The 26,614-nt window shown below is 50.7% G+C and overlaps 2 protein-coding genes across 5 annotated transcripts; both read right to left on the reverse strand.

The window, feature by feature from the left end:
- Positions 1–4,425: 4,425 nt before the first annotated feature.
- LOC116103167 (sperm flagellar protein 1-like) lies at positions 4,426–11,494 on the reverse strand. 4 transcript variants are annotated; one of them, XM_031388710.1, is made up of 7 exons: positions 11,206–11,494; positions 10,691–10,802; positions 9,728–9,878; positions 8,937–9,138; positions 8,505–8,592; positions 8,327–8,423; positions 4,426–4,714 (listed from the first exon to the last, which is right to left on the reverse strand). In XM_031388710.1, the coding sequence occupies exons 1-7, from the start codon at positions 11,339–11,341 to the stop codon at positions 4,580–4,582; spliced, it is 921 nt and encodes a 306-aa protein (XP_031244570.1). In that variant the 5' UTR covers positions 11,342–11,494; the 3' UTR covers positions 4,426–4,579. The 4 variants fall into 4 exon arrangements, 2 of the variants coding, with proteins under 2 accessions (XP_031244570.1, XP_031244571.1); XM_031388711.1 differs by lacking the exon at positions 4,426–4,714 and adding an exon at positions 5,355–5,744; XR_004123423.1 differs by lacking the exon at positions 8,505–8,592.
- Positions 11,495–11,601: 107 nt separating this feature from the next.
- Adam8 (ADAM metallopeptidase domain 8) lies at positions 11,602–24,662 on the reverse strand. The gene is made up of 24 exons (XM_031388709.1): positions 24,531–24,662; positions 23,452–23,555; positions 22,367–22,443; positions 22,147–22,225; positions 21,993–22,069; positions 21,503–21,686; positions 21,213–21,275; positions 21,063–21,131; positions 20,695–20,861; positions 20,446–20,527; positions 20,035–20,183; positions 19,775–19,952; positions 19,393–19,482; positions 19,107–19,296; positions 18,947–19,022; positions 18,514–18,679; positions 18,160–18,237; positions 17,705–17,798; positions 17,096–17,210; positions 15,897–16,056; positions 15,375–15,440; positions 15,057–15,107; positions 12,558–12,617; positions 11,602–12,164 (listed from the first exon to the last, which is right to left on the reverse strand). The coding sequence occupies exons 1-24, from the start codon at positions 24,568–24,570 to the stop codon at positions 12,114–12,116; spliced, it is 2,466 nt and encodes an 821-aa protein (XP_031244569.1). The 5' UTR covers positions 24,571–24,662; the 3' UTR covers positions 11,602–12,113.
- Between the last annotated feature and the right edge of the window lie 1,952 nt (positions 24,663–26,614).

Raw genomic sequence — 26,614 nt, forward strand, 5'->3', positions numbered from 1 at the left:
AGGAAAAGGAAAAGGAAAAGGAAAAGGTAGGTACTAGGATTACAAGTGAGTACCACCACATCCGTAGTGAATCCTTTTTTATGGGCTCTTAACTTGTCCTGGGTCTTTTTCATGTTACATTTATTGCATAGCAGGAACAACTATAAAATAAAATTTTAAAAGCAAACACAGCAAAACCTGGATGCTGTGGCTCCACCAACTTTTCATGGTCTTAGCTCCCTCCTTAAATTCATGGGAGAGGGTTCCACCCTAGCTGGCTCTTGGTTTTGGCATTTTGCCTAGGCTCTGCCCCCAGCCGCTTGCCCCCTCCTCTCTCTCTCTTGCCTTCTTGCTCTTCTGCCTTTGTTCCCTTACTCTCTTCCCCATCTCTTCCCATTCCTCTCCCCACTCTCTCCACATGTTCATGGCCAGCCCCCTGCCTTTCTCTGTTTTTACTACCCTCCCACTCTCCACCCCATGCCCTGAATAAACTCTATACTAGACGGTTGTTGTGTGGTTGCTCCCTCAGGGGGAAGGAATGTCTCAGCATGGACCCAATGAGGCACCCCCTTTCCCCACACTTTACCACACCTCCACAAAACCTATTCCTTCTCTCCTTATATCTTTATAAAACACAACACTTTGTACCTCACCAGAAAGTCTCTAGTTTCTCTGAACTGGGGCTGAACCCGGGGATTTCCAAAAGCAGCCACAGAGCAAGGGTAAAGCCCAGCCCCAGCGTCAGGTCAGTCTTCACTTCCTGGGTGTGCTGGGGCGAGGGGGGTGGGGACCCTCCAGCAACCTCCCCCACTTACTTTTGAGGAGATCAGGTGTCTCTGCCCCAGATGTGGGAGGTGATGGCCTCAGCTGTCTTTCCAGGACTTCTCTATTTGGGTCTAGCAGGACATTCCTATAATGACCCTTAAATTCTGAACCATCTCAGGGTCAGGCTGCACACCCTAATGTAAGCACTTGGGAGGTAGAGGCAAGTCTCTGAATTTGAGACTAGCTTGGTCTATGGTAGAGTTCCAGAACAGCCAAGGATACATAGAGACCCTATCTCAAAACAAACAAATTCTGGGGCAAGAGGTCATGACATAATATGTTAGATCCATGAGGGAAGAACCCCCGAGACCAAGGTAGAAAAGAAATCAATTGGATCATGATTTTTTTGGAAAGAATGAGTTTTTTCTCCAAAGATACTGGTAAAATGTGGGGTCAGGGTGGCTAGGGTCCCCATTCCATTTGTCCTCAACTGTTTTTGTTTTAAAAAATTATTTATGTATATGAGTACACTGTTGCTCTCTTCAGACACATCAGAAGAGGGCATCAGATCCCATTACAGATGGTTGTGAGCCACCATATAGTTGCTAGGAATTAAGCTCACGGCTTTTGGAAGAGAGTGCTCTTAACCGCTGAGCCATCTCTCCAGCCCCCCAACTTTATTTATTTATTTACTTTTTGAGACAGAGTCTATTATCTGGAACTTGCTCTGTAGATCAGGCTGGCATCGAACTCACAGGAATCCACTTGCCGCTTGCCTTAGCCTCCTGAGTGCTGGAATTAAATTAGGCATGTGCCTCCACACCTGCAGTCCCATGAACCTCCTCCAGGTGGCACCCTAATATCTGTCTGTTTCTCTCTGTTTCCGTTTCTGTTTCTCTCTGTGTCTCTGTTTCTCTGTCTCTGTCTCTGTCTCTGTCTCCCTCCCTCCCTCCTTCTCCCCTCCTTCCCTCCCTCCCTCCTCCATCAGTTTACAGAAACCAAGTGCTCCTAGCTAGAACAAACACATGAGAGTTGTCCCTGAGGCAAGCAGTTTGCTATATTAGAGTGGCTCCAGCCACCTCACCTCCAAAATTACAGATTTTGTTGATTGCGTTAATTGTGGCAGGAAGACTTGCTCACTGTGAGTGGGACCATTCCCTGGGTTTGGGTCCTAGAGTGTGTCAAAAATGTACCCTGATGAGCATGAGCGCACATGCATGCTTTTCTCTGTTTCTGATTACAGGCACAACAGGACCAGCTCCCTTAAACTTCGGCTGCTGTGACTTCTCCTGGACTCTGCGATGGACTGGAACCTGGACTCTGAGTTGAGACAAGCCCTTTGTCATGGTATTTTGTCACAGTAACTGGAAATGTAACTAAGACAGTCCCAAGTGGAAACTCTAGACATACAGGCAGCATGGGTGTTTCTCCTGAGAGGACACTGGCTAGGAAGAGGTCAAAGCCTAGAGCTTTGGGAGCTACCAAGATTTAGTTCTCAGTAGAGAGAAGATAATTGCCAACATATCCGGAAGGCCCCAGGCACAGTGGCCCAGGGCTCAGCATCTTGTGGGGTTGGCACCACTAAGCCATCACTGTGGTCCTGACCCCGTTCTTACGTGACTAAATGGCTTCTTTCAGGTCACCTCAGCGTGGGTATTCTAGTTAGTTCATCATGCCTGGGCAACTCCAGCTCAAGTCAGGCCTCTCTCTGCCTCACCTGCTTCCTGGAGTGCGGCTTTGGGTGGGCAAGCCAGGTCTTGCCTATGAAACACCCGAGGTGCCTGTTACCTGAGCCACAACACATGCTCCGATAGTGAATGGGTCCCACCCTGAGGGAGTGGCATGATCACCCGGAAGTCTTGTTTTCTGTTTTTCCAGCTACATTCTTTCTGCCCAAAGTCCAGAATGGGCTGGCCCAAGGCAGTCAGGAGGCCCAGGAGGCAGTGTTGGATCAGGGAGGAGCAACTTGTGCAGGAGCCACAGCCTGTTGGCCCCCTGGATTGCATCCTTGCCATCCATCTTAAGGTTACCATTATGGCACTCGTACTGGCCATCACATTATACAAACATAATGTCACATATGCAGTCACGTATACAATCACAGAATCATAGCCACAAAGCATCACATAGTCAATACACAGCCACACATGCTCAAAATGTCACGCAGTTATATATAATCTCACATTGTCACAGCACTGGGTACACAGTCACACAGTGTTGCTGAGAGTCATACACAGTTTCACACTGTCACAGACACAGTCACACACGTTGTCCCATGTACATTCACACAAAAGTCCACAGCACTGGCCTCCTACCAGGCACCAGGCTGCCAGTGGTCGTCTTCCTGCCCACCGAAGAAGCAGCCTCCACGTGTGTGTTTTTGTGTGATCCATGTGTGTTCATGCAAACATGTGCATGCACCTGACCCAGGAAGCTGGCCTGAACCATCACTGCATGAGGGGACTTGGAGGGCTGGCCAGGTCTGCAGCTGTCTGGGCCTGTGCTGATGGAGGGAGCCCCTTGGCCCTTCTCTGCTCTTCCTGCCTCCCTGAGGTACAAGCCTGGCTTAACATCCAGTACTGTGGCAAGTCCATCTGGGAGGTTCTACAGACATTTAGGGAAGGTTTCTGTCTTGGACACTAGGAACCTATGCAACAGAGGTGTCCCCCTCCACAGTGTACTTTGTCTAGAACTAATGGAAGACAACAAAGGGGCTACTCCTGCAGGTCCCCTGCTTCAGCTTGAAACAAAGCTTACCCAATCAGCTGACCACAGGGACCCAGTGCTGACAGAGCCAAACACTGGGACACTGCCTTACTGACTAGAGCTCTGAAAAGTGACTCAGTACAATGGGTGGTAGGACCTGCGGCTAGTGACTTGCTTCTGACTCACGAAGGAAACAGCCTGCATCTCTGGGGGGCAGCTGTAAAGCCATGAGCTCAGGCTGAAGTTTCTGCTCCTGCTTCCTGAGAGCCTTCCGGGGCCAGCCATGGCCAACAGGCACAGAAAAGGGTGACTCCAAGGAGAGTGTGAGCTATGAGGAAGCAGAAGGGGCCCCCCAGCTAAGCCCCACTGTAGATATGGAAGCAAGGTAGCAATGCAGCAGCCAGGCATGACCCCCAGCCCCCTGCCTGGGGGTTGTGGTTGGTGTCTAGAAGGGTGAGGATGTCCCGGAGGCTAGAAGCAGCATCTAGGACTAGAAGCAGCATCCAGGTTTAGAAGCAGCATCCAGGTCTAGAAGCAGCATCCAGGACTAGAAGCAGCATGCAGGACTAGAGGCAGCATCCAGGACTAGAAGCAGCATCCAGGTCTAGAAGCAGCATCCAGGTCTAGAAGCAGCATTCAGGTCTTCAAACCCAATAGCTGTACCACTTGCCATGACTATCTAGGTCCTGGGTTCAGGTCTACCTGGCTCACCAAATCTTCAGGGCAAAGTAGGTTACCAGGCCACCTCAGAAGGGGTGTGGCATCCTCTCCTATAGTCTCTCCTCCTGCATATCCAGCAACTTTCCTCTCCGTGACCCCCCTGCAGTGGAAAAGCCCAGCAGGCTCAGGCCTGCAAAATCTCCCAAGGGTCCCTATCAGTGGAATCTCTAGAAAACTTCAGGGTGCTACATGGTTAGTGGTTCCCACCCACCCTCGAAAGTGACCCTGAGACACTGCACATACCAGGACTTTGTGAGCTCACAAATGTAAATCAATGATGATAACAAGATACTGGGGGATTGGGAGAACCAAACTCAAATCTGTCCAGACTCGTCTCCAGCCCCAGCCCTCCACACCTCACATCTCACTTGGAGGCTGTATGATCAGTGAGAAGCTCCTGGGCTCGGGATCAAGGTCTGAATGACTCTGGATGGGGCCTCCTCCAAATCGGATGCTCCTTGGGTCCAGTTCTCATCAGCTCCCAGATCCGTTGGTCCTTCAGCTGTACCAGATGTTCCAACCTCATCACCTTCATCTGCAAAATCTTCAGAAAGCACACATGTCTGAAAATATCTAAAGAAGTCCAGCTACCTGCCTTGGGCAACTCCATCCTCTAGAAATGAATGTACAATTCCAGGTCTAATGGCTTCAGGGTAGGACCAAAGGCCCTTGTGGGGGCCACTGGTAAAGAGAGACACCAAGATCCTTAGATCCTACAGTCAGTGAGCCTGAGGAGCTCACAGGCTTAGCAGGCTGTGGATGGCTGGTTTTACTCCTCCTGCTCCCTCCTGGGAATCTCCCTGGCCTCCTGCCTGTTTTCCTGTATCAGCCAGAAAGACCAAATGTAGAGCAGGGCAAAGAAGGGCAGGGCAGGGCAGGGCAGGGCTGCAGAGGGACTGAGCCTTCTTTGCTGTGAGCCAAGCACCCAGTTCAGAAGTTACTCAGGGCTCATTTGCAGAAACAGCCGATGATGGGTAGATATGTGACTGTTGTGCTGTCTGTTCATCATGTTCTTTCAAAAGTTGATGACTCAAGAATAAGTGTGTGGGGGGCTGGAGAGATGGCTCAGCGGTTAAGAGCACTGACTGCTCTTCCAAAGGTCCTGAGTTCAAATCCCAGCAACCACATGGTGGATCACAACCACCCCTAATGAGATCTGATGCCCTCTTCTGGTGTGTCGGAAGACAAAGACAGTACTTATCATAAATAAATATTAAAAAAAAGAATAAGTGTGTGTGTAGAGGGAGGAGTGGAGATAGCTCAGTGTTGGTTAAGGTTAGGAGTGCATACTCTTGCTGGGTTTGGTGGTGCATGCCTTTAATCCCAGGGCAAACTCTGTGAGTTTGAGATCAGTCTGGTCTACACAGTGAATTCAAGGACAGCCAGAGCTATGTAGAGAGACCCTCCCTGTCTTTAAAAAAAAGGGGGTCGGGGATCAGTGGGGAGAGTATGTATGTACTGGTAATCTCTTGGAGAAGTTCAGAGTTTGATTGCTCCCACCCATGTGAGGCAGCTCACAAGCACCTGCAACTCCAGCTCCAGGAGAGTCTGATGGATCTGGTCTCCATGGATATCTGCACATACCCAGATGTACACAAAATTAAAAAAAAAAAGAAATTCTTTGAAACTCTGTCTCTCTATGTAGTCCTTGCTGTTCTGGAACTTTCTATACAGACCAAGGTGGCCTTGAACTCACAGAGTTTTGCCTCTACCCCTGGGATCCTGGAATTAAGGACACATGTCACCATGCCCAGCTACACATAATTTTTTTAATGAAATAAAAACATAAGTGAATTAAGATGGGGCTGCTAAAGCTAGGAATGGTGGCATACACCTACAACCCTAGTCCCAGGGAGGCAGAGACAGGGGTGGAAGTGGGGGTGGGAACCACTGAAACCTAAGGCTTACTCTGGCTAGACTCAATCTCACAAAACAGGAGAGAGAGATGGGGGGAAAAGATATGGAGGGAGGGAGAGGAAGGGAGGCAGAAGGAAGGAGGGAGAAAGAGGGGGGGAGGGAGGAAGGGAGGAAAAAGGAAGGAGGGAGAGAGAAGGAAAGAGAGGGAGGGAGAAAGGGGGGAAAGAGCTTGAGCAGCTCCCCTCAGTCCTGCCTTCAGTACAGCAGGGGTATCTGTGGTCCCTCCATGCCTGCTTCAAGGATGACCTTGTCCCAAACTTTCTCCTATCAGAAACTGAGACCCCACCATGCTCCTGAGGCATAAAACCTGGATCTGTCTCATTTCTATGTAGTGTGAAGGAAGGCATGTAGATCAGGGTGGGGAGACAGCTTCACAGCAGACAATGAAAGACAAGGTCCCTCCTGGACCTGTGGAGTGTGACGCTGTGTTCACAGGCAGCACATAAGGCCCATGCTCTGGACACCTTTCCATCTTCATTCAAATTAAAAAACCAGGGAACGGTATGGCTAGGTCCAGCAATGGATTCCATTCTATGGGGCCCAGCCACAGGCTTGATACATCCTATCTATCACAACAGATTGCTCCAAAGTCGTGTCACTTTGTGACAATTTACAAGTAGTATTCAATCCTTAAATAGCAAGCTGAGTGTCAACCCTTGGGTGGCAAGTGGGTCTGTTTCCTCTCTGGCTCTCCAGTAAAAAGTTACAGTTCCCTTGGTCAGCATATGAGCCAGGGCAACAGTGGGGAGAGCCGAGCTGTGAATAAGCAGGGTGGATGGAGGCAACAGCTTCAGTTCTCCTTACCACTTCCTCTCTACTGCTCTGTAAGTCCAAAGCCACAGTAATATCACATCACTTTCCTGTTTTCACAAGAAGATAACTCGTCAAGATTTGGGGTACATACTCAGGAACCGAGACCGCATTGCAATTTCCGATAGCCCCCGTGACCCGGTGCCCATTGGTGCAGTCTACGTTCTTCCCTATTGCCTTAGCTCGGGTTCCCAGGATACAGGGAGAGGTAAGGAAAATAGTAAGGAGCACTGGAAGTTCCTGGTGCAAGAGCAGAGATGTGCCTGCAGAACCAAATGTCCATCAGAGAGCAAGGCATGAACCACCCAGCCAGGCAGATACTGCAGGACTAGGTGTGTCCTCACAGAGCCAGGAGTACATCCACAGAACCAGATGTGAGTGTGCAGTCCTAGACATTAGCCCACACAACCAGGCACACACCACATAACCCAGGTATGAATGGCAGAGCCATATGTGCACTACAGAATAAGCTGTGTATTATAGAATAAGCTGTATAGAAGAACAATTCTGCACTGCAGGGTTAAGTGTGTTCCATAGAACCAGATGTGCATCAAAACCAGGTATGCATTGCACATCTAAATGCTCACAAGGATCCCTGGATGCATTGTTTTGAGAGCCCTGGCTTTTGGAGATGAAGAGAAAGACAAGGCTTAGTTCAGGCTGAGGGGGGAGGGGCTTGGGGGGAGAGTGGGGAGGGCAGGCAGGAGCCTCTTCAGCCAGCATCTGTCTATCTGCTTTCCAGACATTCACCCAGCACCTGCTTCCTGGTGGGCCCCAGTTCACACTGCCCTCTTGTATTCCTGAGCTGCACTTGGGTCTGGGATGGACAGATCAATGAGGCAGGTGGTGAGTATCCACCATAGCTTTTCTGTTTCTGAGAAGGACTGAAATGGTCCACAGACTGTTTTCTTCCCACCCCACCCCCCTTTTTTCTTCTTCAAATTTTCAAGAGAGGGTTTTCTCTGGGTAGCCTTGGCTATCCTAGAATTCACTTTGTACACCAGGCTGGACTCAAACTCACAGAGAACCACATGTCTCTGCCTTCTGAGTGCTGGGATTAAAGTCCTGCTAGGCCACTAATTTCTAAAGAATCTAAAGAATGTCTAAAGAATGTTGATTCTCGCCTGGCCGTGGTGGCACATGCCTTTAATCCCAGCACTTGGGAGGCAGAGGCAGGCGGATTTCTGAGTTCGAGGCCAGCCTGGTCTATAGAGTGAGTTCCAGGACAGCCAGGGTTTCACAGAGAAACCCTGTCTCGGAAAAAAAAAAAAAAGAATGTTGATTCTCTTTGGTCAGGGCCTTGCACTCCCCATACTGCCCTCCCGGGATCAGTGCCGGCTCTACAGAAACTCAGCCAAGGAGTATGAAACTGGGGTATCCTTGAAGCTCAGAATCTCCAGGAAGCAAGGAATGCCCAATAGGACCATACCTTGACTGTCTCCTGCAGAATGGCTAGTGCTTGCTCCTTATCCTCCAGCTGCTGCTGGATGCCGATCAGGTGTTCCCAGAGCCCTTCAATTGAGTCCCTGAAAGGTAAACACTGACCTTTAATCCAGGATAGGATCATAAGGAGCTGGGCAGGGAGAATTTGAGAGATAAAGGTCCACCCTCTGCAAGCACAGCAGCCCATTTTCTCCAAATCCCTTTGATTCTGAAGGATCTTCGTGCTGGAGGGGGCTGGAGGGCTCTTTAGGCCTGTATGACAAATAGACACCATCAGCTCAGGACCTTGTTTCTGATAGGCACCCACTAGTGACAGGACATATGAATGAGGGGAGAGGACATGATCCATACTCAGTAAAGCAGACTCAGAAGTTATCATGGAAGGACTTGGTCCTGCCCTGGTATCAGGGGCCCTTTGCATAGCCCTGGAAACCTCAGACATGATGTTCCTGTTTGAATAATGGCTTCCCTGCATAGCTCACAGGCTTCCCCTTGGATGGTTGCTCTCTGAGTATTGCTGGAGCCAGGATCCTAAGTATTATGCCTTCCTCAGAAGCCCACTAGCCCCTCTGGGCCCAGGATGCACCTGAGCATACCTGCCTTCTTTTGAAGGTTTGGGAGCTCAAGATCATCATGCGCCCAGCTTTCGGGAATGTGGTGATGTTCTGCGCAGGAGTCCCAAAGGGGCTCTGACAGGCTGCAGTTATCCACATTAGGATCTTGAATCTTAGTGGTATGTGGGTAGGAGGTAAGCTCCCCACAAGGTCGGACAGCATCCACACCAGAGTGTCCTGGATCCTGCAAAGTACAAAAGTTGGGAAGTAAAGTGTAGTTGGGCTGAATACATCTGGCCTGTATCTACTCTGGGTAGGGTTCGTGTGGAAACTGGAGAAGAGTGGGAAGGACTTGGGTTGGTTGTAACTGGAGCAACTCTTAAGTGTCTTCAATGCCCCAGGGTAGATGGATCAGGCAAGAAGGAGATGGGGGCTGGGAAAAATCGCAGACAGCGGGGAAGTCAGGAAAGCATCTAAGTGAGGAATGTAGCCTCACGTATGGGCTTCATATCTTCCTTCCTTCCTTCCTTCTTTCCTTTCTTCCTTCCTTTCTTTTTCTTTCAAGACAGGGTTTCTCTGTGTAGCCCTGGCTGTCCTGGAACTCACTCTGTAGACCAGGCTGGCCTTGAACTCAGAAATCTGCCTGCCTCTACCTTCTAAGTGCTGGGATTAAAGGTGTGCACCATCACAGCCCAGCAATGGACTTCATTTCTTTCTGGACACAGGGACATTCATTTCTCTGTCTTATTCTCACACAGGCAGGTTATCTGACTGTGTGCAAAGGTCAGAAGACACAGCAGCCTGGCAGGCTGGATTGATCTGCAGACACTTACAGCTGTGCTTGCTGAGCCTACATGAACGGTCCTGGCCTCCATCTTCTCCCTCAGTGCACATAGAATAGACTCGATAACTCCAGGCCTGTTGGATACCACCCTTTGGATATCATTATCTGAGATAAACAAGTGCAGCTTGCGAAAGACTTTCCTGCAAAGAAGGCAGAGGCACACTCTCAAAGCAGTACCATCAAGGGCTGGGAGTGGAGCCCTCCCTGAAGTTCTGTCCTCCCTGCAATGCCTTCCGGCAACTGGGCAGCATCTAGCTTTCTCAGTGAGCCCCTTTTTGCTCTGCACTTGAGTGGCACATGACTATCTCATTCCTGCCCTTTGGGGCTATGTCTCAGGAGATCACAGAACATGGTGCTCTATCAGGCCATGTTCTCTGCACTCATTCTCATCTCTCTGATGGCTTGCCCTCTGTAAATCCTGTTGATACAGCTCAACAGTACTGGAAACCTGCAGCTGGGCCCTCTCAGGCATGATGATTTCCCTTGAGGTCTCTTTCCATCTCTACCCTCTCAAACATAAAGCCTATGAGACTGTACCCAGGCCTGAGCCCTGCAGTGCTTCTATTCCAATCTGAGTCAGTCTTTTGGAGGTTCTAACTTCCCCCATACAGCATCCTGGGTGCCCACACAGATTCTCCACCTTGCTCTAGAGGTTCAGGCACTTCCCGAGGGCCCTCAGTGATTGGACTACATCAGACATGTCTGCCTGACTCTGCTTGTTCTTGATATCACTTATCACACCAAACATACAAGCAGAGACTTGTCTGAAGACATTTTGAGAGGTGAAGTAAAATGTGCCTCCAATAATATGGCTGCCCTAGCAAGGAACCCCCAGGAACCCTGGTTGCGGTACTTTTCTGTAGGCAAGGACTCGCAGTAAGGTAGTCAGTGACCCACAGCTGGAGAGAGCATCCCTGGGTCAACCTAAGTGGGTTGAGCTCCCAAGCCTTGCCTGTTGAGAAGGCTCCAATTGCTCAGCTTCTGGTCTGTACTGCAGGCTGGGACGTAGCTGTGCAAGTCCACCAGCCTTGGGCGGAAGTACTTCACAATCTCGGCCACCAGCACTGTGGGAATGCGAGGTGAACTTGGCTTGCCTGTCTAAGACCCTGTTTTGCAGCTGTAATCCCTGACCACATGAGATGCATGGATTGGAGTGGGAAGGACACGAACTTGTCCTGGGGAGCCCATGATTGTCCCCGAGTCTTTGGCACCGCATCTAGACTCCAGGTCAGACTAAGTGGGAGGATGGCCTTGGGAGCTAATACAGCGTGAGAGCCCTGGAGGAGCTGGAAGAGCCACAGGAGGCTATGTTTGCTACTATCTTTCCTAAGGAGCACGAGTCTGGACTCAAGAACCGCTCCGTTGCCCCATCACCCACACCCGTACTAAGGGGCTGGACGTAAGGGTGGCCCTCAGCTTTGAGTCCTCTTCATCATCCGCCCCATAGCGCCTCGCCCTCACTCGCACCACCATCACTGAAGTCCCGAGCCAAGTGACGCTTGGGGCGGCTGAGTGGGAGCCGGTCCAGCCAGGCGCAGAGGTTGTGAATATCCCCAGGCGTTGGCAGGAACGCAGCAGAGCTCTGCTTGGAAGCACTGAGCATGGCAGAGGACTGGGTGTGCAGCGGCGAAACACAGCGGAAGAAACCGGGTGGGTTTGGACCGTTGCTGGGAGACGAGACACAGCCGGAAGGGGCGGGGCCCTAACCGCGCCCGTCCCTCCCTCGATCCCAGATAGGATTGGTCCTCCTGCACGTCCAGGTTGAATTAAGGCGGGTGGTTAAAAATGAAGGGAGATGGTAGGTGAGATTGTTTGATCTGGTGTAATAAAAACGAACTGCCCTCTAGAATGTGATCTATAATCTACTGGTAAAATAGAATCTTTATTAGTGAATAGTGTTTAGTCAGAGTTTCAACAACTATTCTGTTTCAACCCGGAAATGACAACTTCTGTCCCAACACCCCAAGAACATCGGCTTTTCCTTCCTGAGTATCGTACATGAGTGGGATGTAGACCGCCTTGGGGAGCGGTCACTGCATGAGGGCCGGTGCAAAAGTTGCTGGGAGGGGACTCCTGGCATTCTGTCCACCCAGAGACAGACAGACAGATTTGCTCACGCTCACTACAGGCACCGCTGCCCCTGCCTAGCAACTAGCATACGTAGACATGCGGTCTAAGCTGGCCAAGGCCAGTGAGAGGGCACTGGTTCAGGAAGGCAGCTGGACAGCAAGAGCCGCAGAGATTATTCCTGAGGTAGGAAGAGTGTGTGCAGGTCCAGCCTGGGTGAGGGGTGTTGCTGAAGGAGCACATTTATAGAAGCAGTGGTATCTCCAAACTTCTACAAACCTACGATGGCCCTGGGGTGCCCTAGCTGGTCACCTCTTCTGGATGGGGACCTTCAGAGCAACCTTTGGCCCACCAGCTCCCTGCCAAGAAAAAAGGAAATTGATATTAAAGAGGATCTGATAAGAGAGGTACAGCTGAAGATCCCTATCGACAGTTCTTTAAATTTAGACTTCCACTTCCCCTTACAACAGAATGGCCCGGACCACACAAGGTGATTGTACTAACATTTCATATATAATGTAGACTAGCCATATGAAAAGGAAAAATCGATAGCTCCGGAAAGTTGCAAGCCCTGGAAAATTCTGGCAGATTATAACAGACATCAAGCCTGTTACTGAGGATTTTCCCATTTTCTTTTCAGATGTCACTAAACTTAGCAGCTAAGAAAACAAAACCAGCCACCCACCCTCCGGAACAGTGCCACCATCAGCAGGATGGTTCCTGCAAGATGGACCCCTCCCTCTGGGACTCACCTGAGTCATTCCAGTCCCAGGCTTGACTGGTGGTGTTGGGGGTGCAAAGGTTGGCTTGACCTAGGAGGAACCAGACACAGCTGAGAAAGAGCATCTCCTAAGCAGGCCAAGTACTGCCCTCAGCTTCATCCCAAGGCTGTCCTGCTCAGTTCCAGTCTAGTCCAGAAGGCTTCTGTCTTCAGATAACTCAGTAGGAAAGCCCTGCATGGCCTCACCACTCAGAAGGTAAAGCCTGAACCTGGCAGAGCTCTTCTTGGCTAGCTGTCCCAACCAATCATCTTGCAGCCTCCCCAGCATCCCACACATTACTCTGAAGGCTCCTAAGTTTTCAGAACATGGGTCTTTAGAAGCTCCGAAGGAAAGAATTAACTACGAAGACATGTTTCATTTCCACATTCTTAGAGAGGATGGTAACCTGGTATTGGTAGGTTTTAGACACATTTTGGCCTTCCTCCTCATCCAGCTTCCTTTAATCCTTGCCCAGGAGTACACTGCCCCATTCTGCCAGTCAGGACTGTACCTAGAGTGACTTTTTCTTTTTCTTTTCTTTCTTTTTCTTGTTTTGTTTTGTTTGAAGCAGGGTTTTTCTGTATATCCCTGGCTATCTTGGTCTCACTCTGTAGACCAGGCTGGCCTTAAATTCAGAGATTCAATTGTCTCTGCCTCCCAAGTGTTGGGATTAAAGAGATTTTTCAGCTCTTATGTAAGAATTAGTCCCTGGCCAGACACAGCGGTACACACTTTTAATCCCAGCAGTTAGGAGTCTGAGTCAGGCAGATTTTTGTAAGCTTGAGGCCTCAAAAAAAAAAAAAAAGAAAGAAAAGAAAAGAAAAGAAAAAAAAAGAAAGAAAGAAAAGAAAGAGAAAGAAATAAAATCACCTTCCTAGCCTCCCCTCCCCAAAAAAGGAAAAGGAAAACCAGAAAATCACAGGTGTCCTGGCTCATACCTATAAAACTAATACTCAGGAAGCTGTCTCAGAAGGACTATCATGAGTTTAAAGGCCAGTGTGGGCTCCACAGTGAGTTCTATATCATCTGGGCTACAGAATGAGAGCCTATTTTAAAAAACAAAACAAACCAACCAAACAAGAAAAAAAACCCAGGGCCTTGTGAGATGGGTCAGTGGGTTAAGGCGCTTGCCAGCATGGTGATATGAGTTCAGTCTCTGCAACATGTAAAAATGGAAGGAGTGGCCCAACTCCACAAGGCTGTCCTCTGATCCTCTTGCATCCTGTGATCTGCATGCACACATCACAACACATACACACATTCCACCCCCATACTAATAAATAATAATAATAAGCAACAAAGACCACTGAGCTTGATTATCTAGTAAAGGTGTTTACTGTACAAACCTGATGATCTGAGTTTGATCCTAGAACCAAAGTGAAGGTCATCTTCACAAAGTGGTCCCCTGACCTTCACATGTGCACCCTGGCACACGTGCCCACACATATCATACACACAATAACAAATAAAACAAAAGTAAGAAAAATAAAATCACTATAGCAAAACACAGTGCCAATTGTTAGAGTTCAAGTGCCAAAGAGTCCAGAGATGTAGGATTTTTAAGTCTCCAGATGATCTCAGAGGTAGTCATTCACCTCTCTTTCTAGGCATCCGTTCATTCAACACAAAGATAGCTCCCGGCACGGAAATCATAGACATTTGGACATCCATCCCACTGTGGTTACTTCCCATGCTATTCCTACTAAGAGTGTGTCACCAACATCCACTTACAGTAAGAAGATAAGAAGTAGACAAACTGAAGGACACTGAGAACACAGCAAACTAGCACCTGCAACACGAGGAATGTGCACTGAAAGCCTCTTGAGAGCCACAGGTGCCCAGAAGAGCAGATAAGATCCTCAACAAGGCCTGGGCAGAGCCGGGAATGCACACTCACTCTTCAGGTCCCATTCAAAAGACCCTTGGGGAATTATCCACCACTTTGAGGCCTTCTCAGATGCCACTTGCTCACCAGCAGCTCCCTTTCCCTTGCCTTAGAGGAGCAGATATACCTGTCCATGAGGATGGCCAGAAGCACGGGGTAGACAGCTGAGGGCTCAGGGCTTCCATCCTGTTACTAATTGCATTTACACCCTGGGATAGGTAAACAGGCACATGCACACGCACATGCACATGCATGCATAGACAAGTTCTCCACCATCACAGCTATGACCTCAGAGTATGCACATAGGACTAAGACTATGGTAGTGTCCATGGGCCCTCAGAAATAGGAGGCCACTTTTAGGGCTAAGAAAAGGGTTCTAGGTCACCTAGAACCCTAAGGAGCCCTGCAGGGAAGGACTCTAACACTATGGGGAGGAAAGAATGAATGAATCACTGCTTTCAAAGCTTTAGACCATGGCATTTTGAGACCTTCCAAATCCCTACAGCCTCCTCCCAAGGGAAAGTGTAGGAGGCTGGTCTCTGGAATAAAAGGCCACAGGCTTGCAGGAGGGGAAGGTCTCCTCAGAGTCAAGGCTGTCCCCTTACCTGCTTGGGTTTCAGCTGTGGGAGGGGCTTGGTGGGAGGATCAGGTCTAAGCTGTTGGGAAAAAAAGAATAAGGATCCAAAGACTAGACCAGTTCCCAGCTGGGGGACAGGGTAGTGCCTTTTCCCTCCCAGCCTCCCTGAGGCTGCCAATTCAACCTTTAGGTTCAATTCAATATCCTGACTAGGCAGGGCTAACAACTTTCCATGTACAGTAACTGCTTCCTTAGGGCTCCAGGCCCACAGAGTCAGCTACCAGATACCACCTCCCAAGAGATTTCCATGTCTCCAGAATACATATGGCTGTTTCCCAAGGCTTACCTGATTTGGTACCTTTGGGGCATAAACAGGAACTGGGAGCGGTGGACTGGACACAGCACCTGGAGGCTTGAGGGGGCAGAGATGTGAGCTTGGGCTCAAGAATCAGTGCAAGGCCCCAACCCATGCCCACCAGGTCCCTTACTTTTGGATCCAAGGCTTTTACATTTCCCAAATGGTATCCCCTCCCCATTTCCTGTTCACCCTAGGCTAGCAGCCCATTCCTCAGCTACATCATCATATTTAAGGAAGAGCAAGGGCATTCTCTTCTCACAGTTCGGGTCTGAGAGTCCTCAAACCTACAAGTTCAAACCCAAACTCCAAGTAGAGATCCTTAGAAGACAAGTCTTGACTCAGTCTTTCACCCTCCCTTGGGGTGATTGTAACAGTTCTCCAAGCTCCAGGCTTCTGTATGGCTCATGAGTTAATCTGCACGGAACATCTTCACTATCCCTAATGGGTCACACTCTGGGGTAGAGGGATGAGAACCTGAGTCCCACGAATCTGTCAAAGGATAGCACTTACTGCAGGGGGAGGTCTCTTTGGTTTCACTATGGGTCTTGGGGATTGGTTGGTAGAAGCCACCTCAGAAGGGACTGAAGACCTGCTCTTAGCTGGCAGGCTGCTGTCTCCTGTGTAGAATAGGGGGTTGGAGAGCCCTGTAGTAGGCTTGGGCATCACATTCCTAGGGAGAAAAAGACAAGAATGGTGTAGTCACTTCAAGACAGAGAATTTGGGCATGCCTCCCAAATCAGACTGGCATCTCTGCCTTGGCACACCCCACATAGAATGCTAGCTGTAGTCTCAGGCACATTTGTAAGCACAGGAGGTCAAGAAACACGTCTCTTGACAGCTATGCTATGAAGGTGCTTGGAGGACCTGGGAAAAGCTGTCCTTTTGCAGCCAGCTTGGAGGTCAAGATCTCAGTACAGGGCACAGTGGAAACCATATGTGGCCATGGGTAGGGGTAGGGAGGTTATAGCAACTCTGGATTTATCATATACCTATCTGTTGCTCTCACTGTCCCGTTACAGGCTTGAAGAAGGAGGAGGAGAAAGAGGAAGAGGGAGGAGAGGAGGAGGAGAGAGAGGAAGAGGAGGGAGGAGAGGAGTAGGGGAAGGAGGAGAAGGAGAAAGAGAAGAAGGAGGAGGAGGAGGAAAGGAAGAAGAAGAAGAAGAAGAAGAAGAAGAAGAAGAAGAAGAAGAAGAAGAAGGAGAAGGAGAAGGAGAAGGAGAAGGAGAAGGAGAAGGAGAAGGAGAAGGAGAAGGAGAAGGAGAAGGAGAAGGAGAAGGAGAAGGAGAAGGAGAAGGAGAAGGAAGAAGGAGAAGGAGAAGGAGAGAAGGAGAAGGAGAAGGAGAAGGAGAAGGAGAAGAAGAAAGGAGGAGAAGGAGAAGGAGAAGGAGAAGAAAGAGGGAGAAGGAGAAGGAGAAAGAAGCAGCAGTAGAAACAACAGTAGTAGCAGCAGAAACAACAGTAGTAGCGGCAGAAACAACAGTAGTAGCAGCAGTGGTAGTGGTTGAGATCCTGGGAATCGCCTGAGCTTCCCACCCCGGCCTGTCCAACACCCAGAGGAGAACCCCAAGTCCCCTTAAGCGCCTCTGCCTAGGCTTGCTGACGGAAGCAATGCTTTTTCTTTCTCAAGTAGCAGCAAAGCATTTCCCAAGTTCCGAGTACAGGAAGTATGTGTCTCATATGTAAATATGTTGCAACTACCATGTCCTCACCTCCTCTGGATTTGTCTTGGGGCCTTTCGGTAGATGATGATGCCTGCCACAATGACCACTGCAGCCACCAGGATCACCAAGACCACAACCACACTGACTGGGAGGCTTGTAGATGCTGTGGGACACATGGCCATATGATCATCCAGGACTGGGGACCAGTTAAATCAAGAGCTGGGGAGGGCCCTCAGGAGATGCAGCCTTCTCAGTCCCCCTTGACCATGTCCTGGGTCCCACACCCCACATATGGTCAAGTGCCTGAGCACTCCAGCAGAGGGCCCAGTACATTACACCAGCTCTTCTGGCTCTTCAGCAATGGGTTAGAAGATGTGGTAGTGGTGAGTCTCAGCCCCACAGTGCCATGGTGGAGGCCTAGCCAGTTCCCCGAGGCTGTGGTGCTGTGGACAGCCGCAGACTCAGTGACCACTGGGAAGGAAGACACTGTGGGGGTTGTAAATGGCCCTAGATGCCTGAGGCAAGGTTATCTAGCCTTGTTTTGAGTAGGGCACTACCCTGTGTCACCTTTGGAAAGTACAGACAATGTGATCCATCCTAACCACCCTTAAGGCTGGTACCCCACAAATACCAGCTCTTGTGGCCTCAGGACCTTACCTGCTTGTTCATCTGATACATCTGCTAGCCGCTGTGCACAGTTGGGTGGGCCCCAGCCCTTGTGACAGTGGCACTCCCTCTTGTGGTTGCATACCTGGAGAGAAAGCAGGGCCTCAAGGACAGGTACCCCACAGGGCAGCAGGGGAGGTTGCAGCACACATAGGGTCCCCTCCATCCATCACATATGTCAATCTTGAGCTTATAAGGAGTTCTCCCGAGTGACCACACGGACCAGTGGCCACAAGTTCAGTGGAAAGTACCTATCTGACCTCAGCCCCAGAGAGGCCTAGTTGATTATCCCCATCAGAAGTATATAGGCTAATTTGAGCCCACATTGGTATACCCACATCTGTCTCTGCCACAAGTTCCATGAACAGGCACGTGGTGGCAGCTACCTAGCTCAAAGGCACCAGACAGTAGGTGTACTGTGACCTGAGGCCCGAGGCTACACGTACCCCATGGTTGTTGCATTTAGCAGAGCAGTTTTCAGATCTGTATACACGGAGGTCCTGGCAGCTTCCATCTATGCAAACCTGGAAGGTGGAAGAGGCTCTTGGGTAGCTGGTCTAGGCTAATCCTTACCCCACCATCCTCAAATCTAAAGGTAAGTTCAGGACAGCTAGGGTGGTCATACTTTAGGATGACTTTGCCTTCATACTTGTGTGTGTGCCTGTGTGGAGGGGCCCTCAGCCATGAGGTGGCACTAGTCTGGCTGATCCAACCAACCCTGTCTGAACATTGTCGGAGACTCATATGGGCACGTTTGATCTTCATCAACCTGGATGGCTTCCAAGTGCTCCTCAGCTCACCTTTCCTTCCTCACACTTGGTGCCCTGGAGTACCAGCTCATAGGTGTCAGTGTTGCTGTCTGTTTTGAGAGCGTGGCAGATTCCATAGTTGGAGGAGAAAGTACAGGAGGAACGTTCAAGGGGCTTCTGGCCTCCCTCACAGAGCAGCACCCCACACCGGTTGATCCTGCAGACAGAGGGCAGGCTGTGGTCATGGGTGTCCTGGGGATGCTGAGTGGCTCAGGGACCTGGTGGGGGGCGTGCAGGAGACAGCCCCCAGGACCTTTCCTTTCTCTAGGATGTTGGACTCAGGTTGATGATTCAAAGCAGGGCAGACTCCAGGAGAACCACCTGCCTCAGAGTAGGCCTCCTCTGTGGGGAAGTCTCTGTGGACCAGCCTTGCTATTGAAGACATACCACATCCAGCTCCCAACAGTTTGGCCTTGATGCTTACCTGCCAGGGTACATCCTCCCATTGCAGCCCGGAGGGATGCTAAAGGCAAAGCAGGAGTCGGCTGCTCCCCGGGCACCTGTGGGGCCAGAAGAAGTTAGTCTGGTGTAGGTTATAGACACTCCACAAGCTGGGTCCCATCCTATGCTCATGTCTGCCTCACCTGGCCCCCACAGATCCTGGCACTGCTGTGCCAGTGTGGGACAGCTCCCATCAAAGCAGTAGCCCCCTGGGCAGGGAGTGCCATTCTGTTGGAAGGCATCTTCAGGACATGTTGGCTTCTGGCCATCACAGAACTCCTCCAGGTCACATTTGTCCTTCATGGGACGACACACCTCACCAGCTGGCTTCACCTGGTCCCACAGAGAAGCTTACTGAAGGGCAGGTCTGTATGATGCCTTCACAAGAATCTCAATTCCCCAGGTTTGCCTGGAGCAAATCCAACTTACCTTGCATTCATGACAACAGGCACCATTGGCACACTCTGCCCCCTTGACCAGCTGGCAAGTGGTGGCATTGCAGCAGGGGTTTTGACAGTCCTAGGAGGAAAACGGTTTGAGCAGCTATACCCTAGCCAGACCTGGCTCTAGGATGAATAGGCTTTTAGTGATCACTGGGAAAGGGGCTGCAGCCAATTTATCTCCAACTCCCTTATAGGTTATTAGGGGCTTCAACGGAAGTGTAGTAACTTGTGACCCTAAGAGCCATATGAGGTGTGGGCACATAACACCAGGCCTGGGAGGCTAGCTTAACCAAAAGGACCTCAGACTGAGGCCCCTGAACTAATGCCAAAGCTGACCAGCAAGGGGTAGGAGATAGGGTAAGACAGACCTGAGGTGTGCCACAGTCACACTGCTCTCCATGCTCCACAAACAGGTTTCCACACACAGGGCCACCCACGAACCGGTTGACATCTGGGACATTGGTCAGGCAGCCTGTCTGGGGTTTTGTCACGAATGATTCTAGGTCAACCTGGCTACACCTGCTGAATGTCCTGGGGAACTTGGAGCTAAGGGTAAGGGGTGTCAACGTTAGGAAGAGCCACATGCCAGCTTGTCCCTTCCCACCCAACATGCCCCACAGGACCTTACCCAATGCTTTCGGTCATGATGCAGCCACCACCCTCTCGTGGTACAGGACAGTAGCATCCTGGAATGTCTTCATCATGGCTCATGCCCAGATTGTGGCCCAGCTCATGGGCCATGGTAGACGCTACACCAATGGAGTTCTTGGTGTGGTCCTATGAGGATATGTTCATCACTACTGTCTCGCTGCCATCTACCCACATGTCCTTGGCCCCCCTAGGTGCCTATAGGCAGAATACTGCTTCCTGCTAACACCCTAACATAAAACCAGGTTTCAATTCCATCCCCAGAGTAGCTGACTCCATGACATGGTGTCTTAGGAACCTAGGCTGGCACTTCTACCCCACAACCCAGGCACTGTGTTTGACTGTACTGCCACCAGGCAGCTTGGCAAGCTTGGCTTAGAGTTCCCTTTACCTGATTCACAGCTCCTGAGTAACGGGAACACAGGGCAGACACCTTAGCCAGTCCAACAGTGGTCCCAATGAAATCAACCCCCCTAGAAACAAACAAGACAGGCATGCCCTTGACAAGGTTCCTGGCCTTTCTTCATCCCTGCACAGCTCTGCTCAGGTGTCCTACCCTAGAGGCCAGGCTGGGCAGAGGCCATATCTCTAGGGCTTGGTTCTGTCTCACTGTGGTGTCACAGGGTGCCCACCCACTCACGTGATAAGTTGCACATTGTCATGTGGGTGCTGCCCTTGCAAGTTCTGTTCCCTCCAGGACAAGAAGTTCTCCAGCGTAACATTGGCATAACGGCTGATGTAGAACTTGTCCTTGTTCCAGATCTCCAGGCCCACCAGGACAACTCGGAAACTGAGTTCCTGATAAAGCTGCAAAGGATGAGCAGCCCCTTGGAGTCAGTGCAGGCACGGGCATGGACAGGGGCATTACATTCATTTCGGCACCGGGAGGTCCTGTGCTCAGTATAGAGCTCTGAACTAGCCCCCACCTCTTGACTGGCTATCTTGCCCCTCCTACCCTAAACAGCTGTGCCCTCTCTCTTCACTGTCAGCACCCTTGGGGCAACCCACCTTGTCCACATGGTTTACAACCTCCAGCACTCGCTGGCGCACGGCCTCTCTGCTCCCCAACTTCTGGAACTGGAAATATAAGACCTTTAGTCTGGGGCTTGGCAACCTCACCCCAATTTACCCAGCCCACTCAGCCCCTGCATCCCATACCTCTTGGCTGTCTGCAACCACATACAACTCCACATAGCGGGTTTCTCTGGGTACTAGCCAGTTCTAAGGAAAAGAAGCCAATCAGCCTTTTTGGGCTTGACCCCACCTGCCCCAGGGCCCAACTCTATGTCGGGAGGCAAAGTCTAGGTGTCTCCAGTGTAGTAGGCTTTCTGTGGAGCTACATGGCTTAGTCAGGCCCACCCACTGGGCATAGGGCTACAGAGAGCCATGCCTATGCCCAAGCATGGGGTCTGGGACTAGACCAATCCACAGGGGATGCTGCTGCTCACCCGGGGCTGAGCCCTGTAGACTTCTAAGGCCCGAGGCCCTAGGTCACCCAGGTTGGTGTTCCTGACCCCACAGGTCCCAGCCTTCTGTTGCAGATGTTCTGCCTGGTACAGTGCATGCTGCCCCTCTTCATCAGCATCCAGAGGCTCAATCAAGTGGACAGTGGACCCAACACGGAAAAAGCCCCTGAGGAGGAGAGCCAGGTGAGCAGAGGGCATGGACAGTCTGTTCCTACCTGTCTATCTAAGAGGACAGGTGCTCTAGAACAGCCACCTCACACCCTTGTAGGAGATGACCAGGCTTGTAGGTACAGGAGGCAAGAAGGCACGTGGGTTTGGCATGGCTGGTAATTAATTACCAATAGAACCTAAGCAAGAGCCCCAACCCTTCCAGACACAGCAGGAAAGAATTCTCATGCCAAGGCCCCCTTTTCACTGCCTCGGTTTACCCTTCTTTAGAATGGGACTTCCCACCTGGGTCTACAGTACATACCTTAGGCCAGCACAGGTGCTCATACTGGCAGCTGAGCCCTCGTACCCTTCCACATGGCCCTGGTAGAGGCAATGGTCCTGAAGAAGCGAGGGAGGGTCATAAGTCTTGCCACCTTGATTCCGCTGGCCCAGGGAAGGCTGGCCTGGCATCATACCTGCTCGTGCAGCTGCTCTGTCACCTCAGAGCCATTGGCAGCAGAGAAGGTCTCTGTGTAGCTTGAGCCCAGCAGGTCCCTGGAAGACAACCCTGAAGTTCCCTGGTTCTGCCTCACATGGAGCAGCCACCATAAGGGACCTAGGCCAGGATTCTGGCACACGGGAGCCTGCACTTCCCACTGGAATCAGAAACGGACCCAAGGGCCAGAATTGGCTTACCTGTTCTTTCGAAGGTGCAGGGTGAAAACATGCCCACTGGTCCCAAGAGCATAACTCAGACTCTCTGGGTACAGGCCCTGGATGGGGATTCCGAGTGAGTGGTCACAGCTTAAGGCCAGGGATTTGCATAGCAGAAAGCCCCAAGCAGAGCCTCCCTAGACCTTGAGGATTCATTAGTTTCAGGGAGGGAAGTAGATGGCTGGGACCAGGCTGAGCTGTTTGGGAGACACGGAAAGCAAGTCTCCCAGATGAAGCAGAAAAAGACAGAGCTCTATGGCCCCTTGAGTCATTTCCCCCAATCTGTTCACAAGGAGGATGGTGGTGATGATGATGATGGTGATGGTGATGACAAGGATGATGATATGATGACATTCCTTCCCAGAGAAAGCAGGATAGGAGTGGCAGCCATGGCCAGATAGCCACTAAATCCAGGGCAACATGGGAGTGGGCAAGGTACACAGACACCTCAGCACCACGATTCCTCAGCTGGCTATGGTGTCCAGCCAGAGATTCAGAGCAGGTGTGTGCTACATACTCTGACCTTTTACTCATACACCATGTGTACAACCGGCTCGCCTTAGGGACAGCATACACCAGGGAAGAGGAAAGCCCAGGCAGAGATGTTTCCTGAAGATCCAAACAAGGACAGGGACAGGAATCTTCCTGGAGGTCTAGAGGCTGTTCTCAGGTCCCAGCTCCAGGAAATCCCAAGCTGAGTGGTTCTCAATGCATGCACATAGCTTTAGGGTGAGCAGCTGCTAGCTAATCTAACAAACCACTGCCAACTGAAACTGGGGAGTGGCCCGGGGCAGCACAAGCTGATGTACCTTTCCTGGGTGAGAGGCCTCTCCAGGCTGGGCCAATGGTCTCAAACGGAGCAAGGAAGTGAGTGGGTCCTAGTGCCTACCTTGGGTGCGCGTGCCCTAGACTCTGATTCAGGGGGCATGGGAGCAGGAGGCAGGAAGAAGTGATAAACACAGGAGGACCATAGTCATACCCAGAAGCACAGACAAATTGAAGTTTTGGAGCTGCGCAGGGCAGCCCCCAGAGACTGCAGGTCCTTTTGCAGACACAGGTAGACTTACCCAGTGGGAGGGCAGGGTTCTGCGGGAGCGGGATGCAGCTAGGCGCTGAGGCCAAACGACCTCATACTGTTTCACATGGGGCAAAGGAGGTCCAGGGGCTACTGCTACAGGAGAAAGGGGGTCAGAGGCCCAGCAGTGTCTAGCCAGTGTTAGCTCTTTTATCTGGGGAATCACCACAAGGCTCAGTGGCAGCAATGGATCTGGCCCCATGGCCCAGATAAGAGCTTCGTGTCTAAAACACCACCAGGTCCCTCACACCAGAGTCAAGCTGTCTGAGCCTAGCACACCTATGCATATTGCCCCAAAAGAACCTCACCCACACACCCCACCCTTCCCCAGTGCCTGTTTGGACCTACGCAGGCAGAACTCATATAGGTCCTTTGGTCTGCCTGCCAGATATCTAGAGTTGACCCCATCTTGTCCTTAGCTACATGATCATATCTAATTGATCACACACACCCTCCCTCAGGTTTTCTCTCCCAACAGAAAACTTCCTGCTCAACAACCGATAAAGGACCAGTTTAGAGACCACCTATCTGTAGGCAGGTCCAGTTTTAGAGACCACCTATTGATCTCTTGCATGGACAAGGGGCACAGCTACTTAACTCCAGGACTGAGAGGTAAGAGAAGAGACCACTCTAGCCAGGGTCCTCCCAGGACAGGAAAACCAAGCCTCCCAGTGGGAGGCAGGACCCCATGTTGCTAGGGAGCTGGGACCACTGCACCTCTAGCTTCTGTCCCTGCCTAGCTAGAGAGTTATGCATCCCCCATGATGCCACAGGTGAACCTTGCTGCCTGGGACTCCTACAACAGCAAGGGAAGCTGTCCTGTAGGTGCCACGCCTAGTGATGTCACTCTTCCTGTAACTAGCTCAAAGAAAAAAAAAAATACCAGGAACCAATTTCTCTTACATTTCACTGTTAAAAAATCTCAGTTCTGACCTTTTCTGTATCTACTTACTCTCTCCATATCCAGGGACCAACTCCAGGGAGGCAAGGTGACCTGACCACGGTAAGTGGTCACTAGGCAGAAGACTAATCCCTGAATAGGCTCCTTGAAATCAAATAATCATCACTCACCTGGTGTCCATAAGATGCTGAGTAGCCAGAGGCCAAGCATGATGGGATCTAGGGCACACTAACCCTAGAGGTTCCACAAAGTACTCTCTCTTCATCACTGGTCTGGTACTTCTTTCTGAGAGCCCTTCCCACTGATCAGAACTGGCCAATCACTGGGCTGTGGGGCGGAGTGGGGTGGAGCAAGGCGGGGCAGAAGTGTACACCTCTATACCAACACCCTGCTGGCAGCAACCAGCCACCCCAGGCAGTCTGCAGTTACAGAGGCCCCTCCCCAGTAACTTCTGGGTAGCTCCTGTTGATTTCCCATTATTTTGGACAAAATTAATGGGAGATGGAGATGGTAAACAGGCCAATTTGAGCTACTCTGCAATTCTACAAGCTCCCAGTCCTGGTGGGGAGATTGTAGGATTGCCTCCCAGCCCTGGCAGAGCTTTGGGAGTGTTAACTGGGTGGAGTCTAGCTGGAGGAAGATGACTTTTGGAGGGGAAGTGACTTATGAGCCTGAAATTTCAGAAGGGGACCCTTTGACTTCCTGGACATCTGAGGGATGCAGACAGGGGCAAGGAAGAGCAGTGTGGGGCCAGGACCAGCCTGTGGGAACTGACACTCGCAAAGCTCCTGTCCAGCTCCACAAGGCTTCTGAGGCCTCACTGGGGAGGCACATGCAGGGAGGAACCTGACTGATTCTTTGAGGTCCTACCTAATCTCACTGTTAGGGGGTCCGGATACACCAGGCTCCTTTTGATCAGGCTCAGTCCTGGATTCTGTCTTTCATGTCCCAAGGGTAGAGCTGACTCAGAGCCAGAGCTCTCAGCACCCCTACCATGGCCTGGTTCCCAGCTTCTCCAGGTGGGTCTGTTACTGTGGGAACCCAGGACGCTTGGGAATGTAGTTGAGCCTGTTTATTATTTGTGGCAATGTTCTCTATACATCCTTGTGGGCACAGATGTAGTTAGACCTCACAGACTTTACAGTCCCACTCCATGAGGGGTAAGTAACCTAAGAGGAAAGGGAGACACCCAAACTACCAACAGGGCTTGACAGCTCGACCATAATGGGAAAACTAGTGTTGGGTTGGAGTCTTGGATCATATCTCGAGGTCTGTGTCTAAGAATTTAAGCTGGGGTATACATGCTACTGTCACTCCTCTGCCCTTGTGGATGAGATAAGGTCAGAAACAACAGCTTAGGAATCTCACCAGCAAACCGCTGCCTGAGGCATCAGCAGTGTTCAGGGCTACAGATGCCAGACTATAATAGACAGCAGTCAGAGCTCTTGGGTAAGGCTGACTTTCACACACACAGGATCTTAAATACTCTTACACTTCAAGTTAGGTAACAGTGAAATGTACCCTTAATCAACTCAAAGGCAAAATCAAAAGCTGTTGCCAGTAGCAACCATTGTCTTATAAGTCCAACTGTCCATAGTGAAGATGATGAATAGTATATAATCAAAAATCAGGACCAAGTAGGGCCAATTTTGTCTCACACTGGCGGAAATACATTGGAAATGATGGGTACACACTCCATCAGGCATGACAGACTCAATTTACTCCTAACTCCACCTAGCAGGTGCTCTGGAGGGTTTGGAGTTGTGCCCCATGCAAACCTGGAAGCTGTAGGTCATCATCCAGGGACATGGCTTTCTGGGCTCTTGGAGACAGGCCAGTAAGCTCCTTTGCTCAGTCTAGCATTCATTCTGACAACATTGGGTTGGTAGACAAATGCTTACTAAAGGCAAGCCCGGACATGCTGCAGACCAGAAGAAACTGTATGGCTGAAGAACCAAACACCCCAGGAAAGGGGTTGGGAGCTCTGCTTAGCTAGCTAGTCATGACCAGGCATCCACCAGTCTTTACATCTACATAGGGCCAATAGCCAAGAGAGTTGCCTCTAGTTGTCAGTCCTCCAAACACTTTCTCACTCCCTAAACCCTCCTAGGGCAGGTATTTAAAATTGGATTCTGGTCAGGCAGTGGTGGCACACACCTTTAATCCCAGCACTTGGGAGGGAGAAGCAGGCAGATTTCTGAGTTCGAGGCCAGCCTGGTCTACAGAGTGAGGTTCAGGACAGCCAGGGCTACAC

This window comes from Mastomys coucha, unplaced genomic scaffold, assembly GCF_008632895.1.
Source record: "Mastomys coucha isolate ucsf_1 unplaced genomic scaffold, UCSF_Mcou_1 pScaffold21, whole genome shotgun sequence".
NCBI classification, from domain to species: Eukaryota; Metazoa; Chordata; class Mammalia; order Rodentia; family Muridae; genus Mastomys; species Mastomys coucha.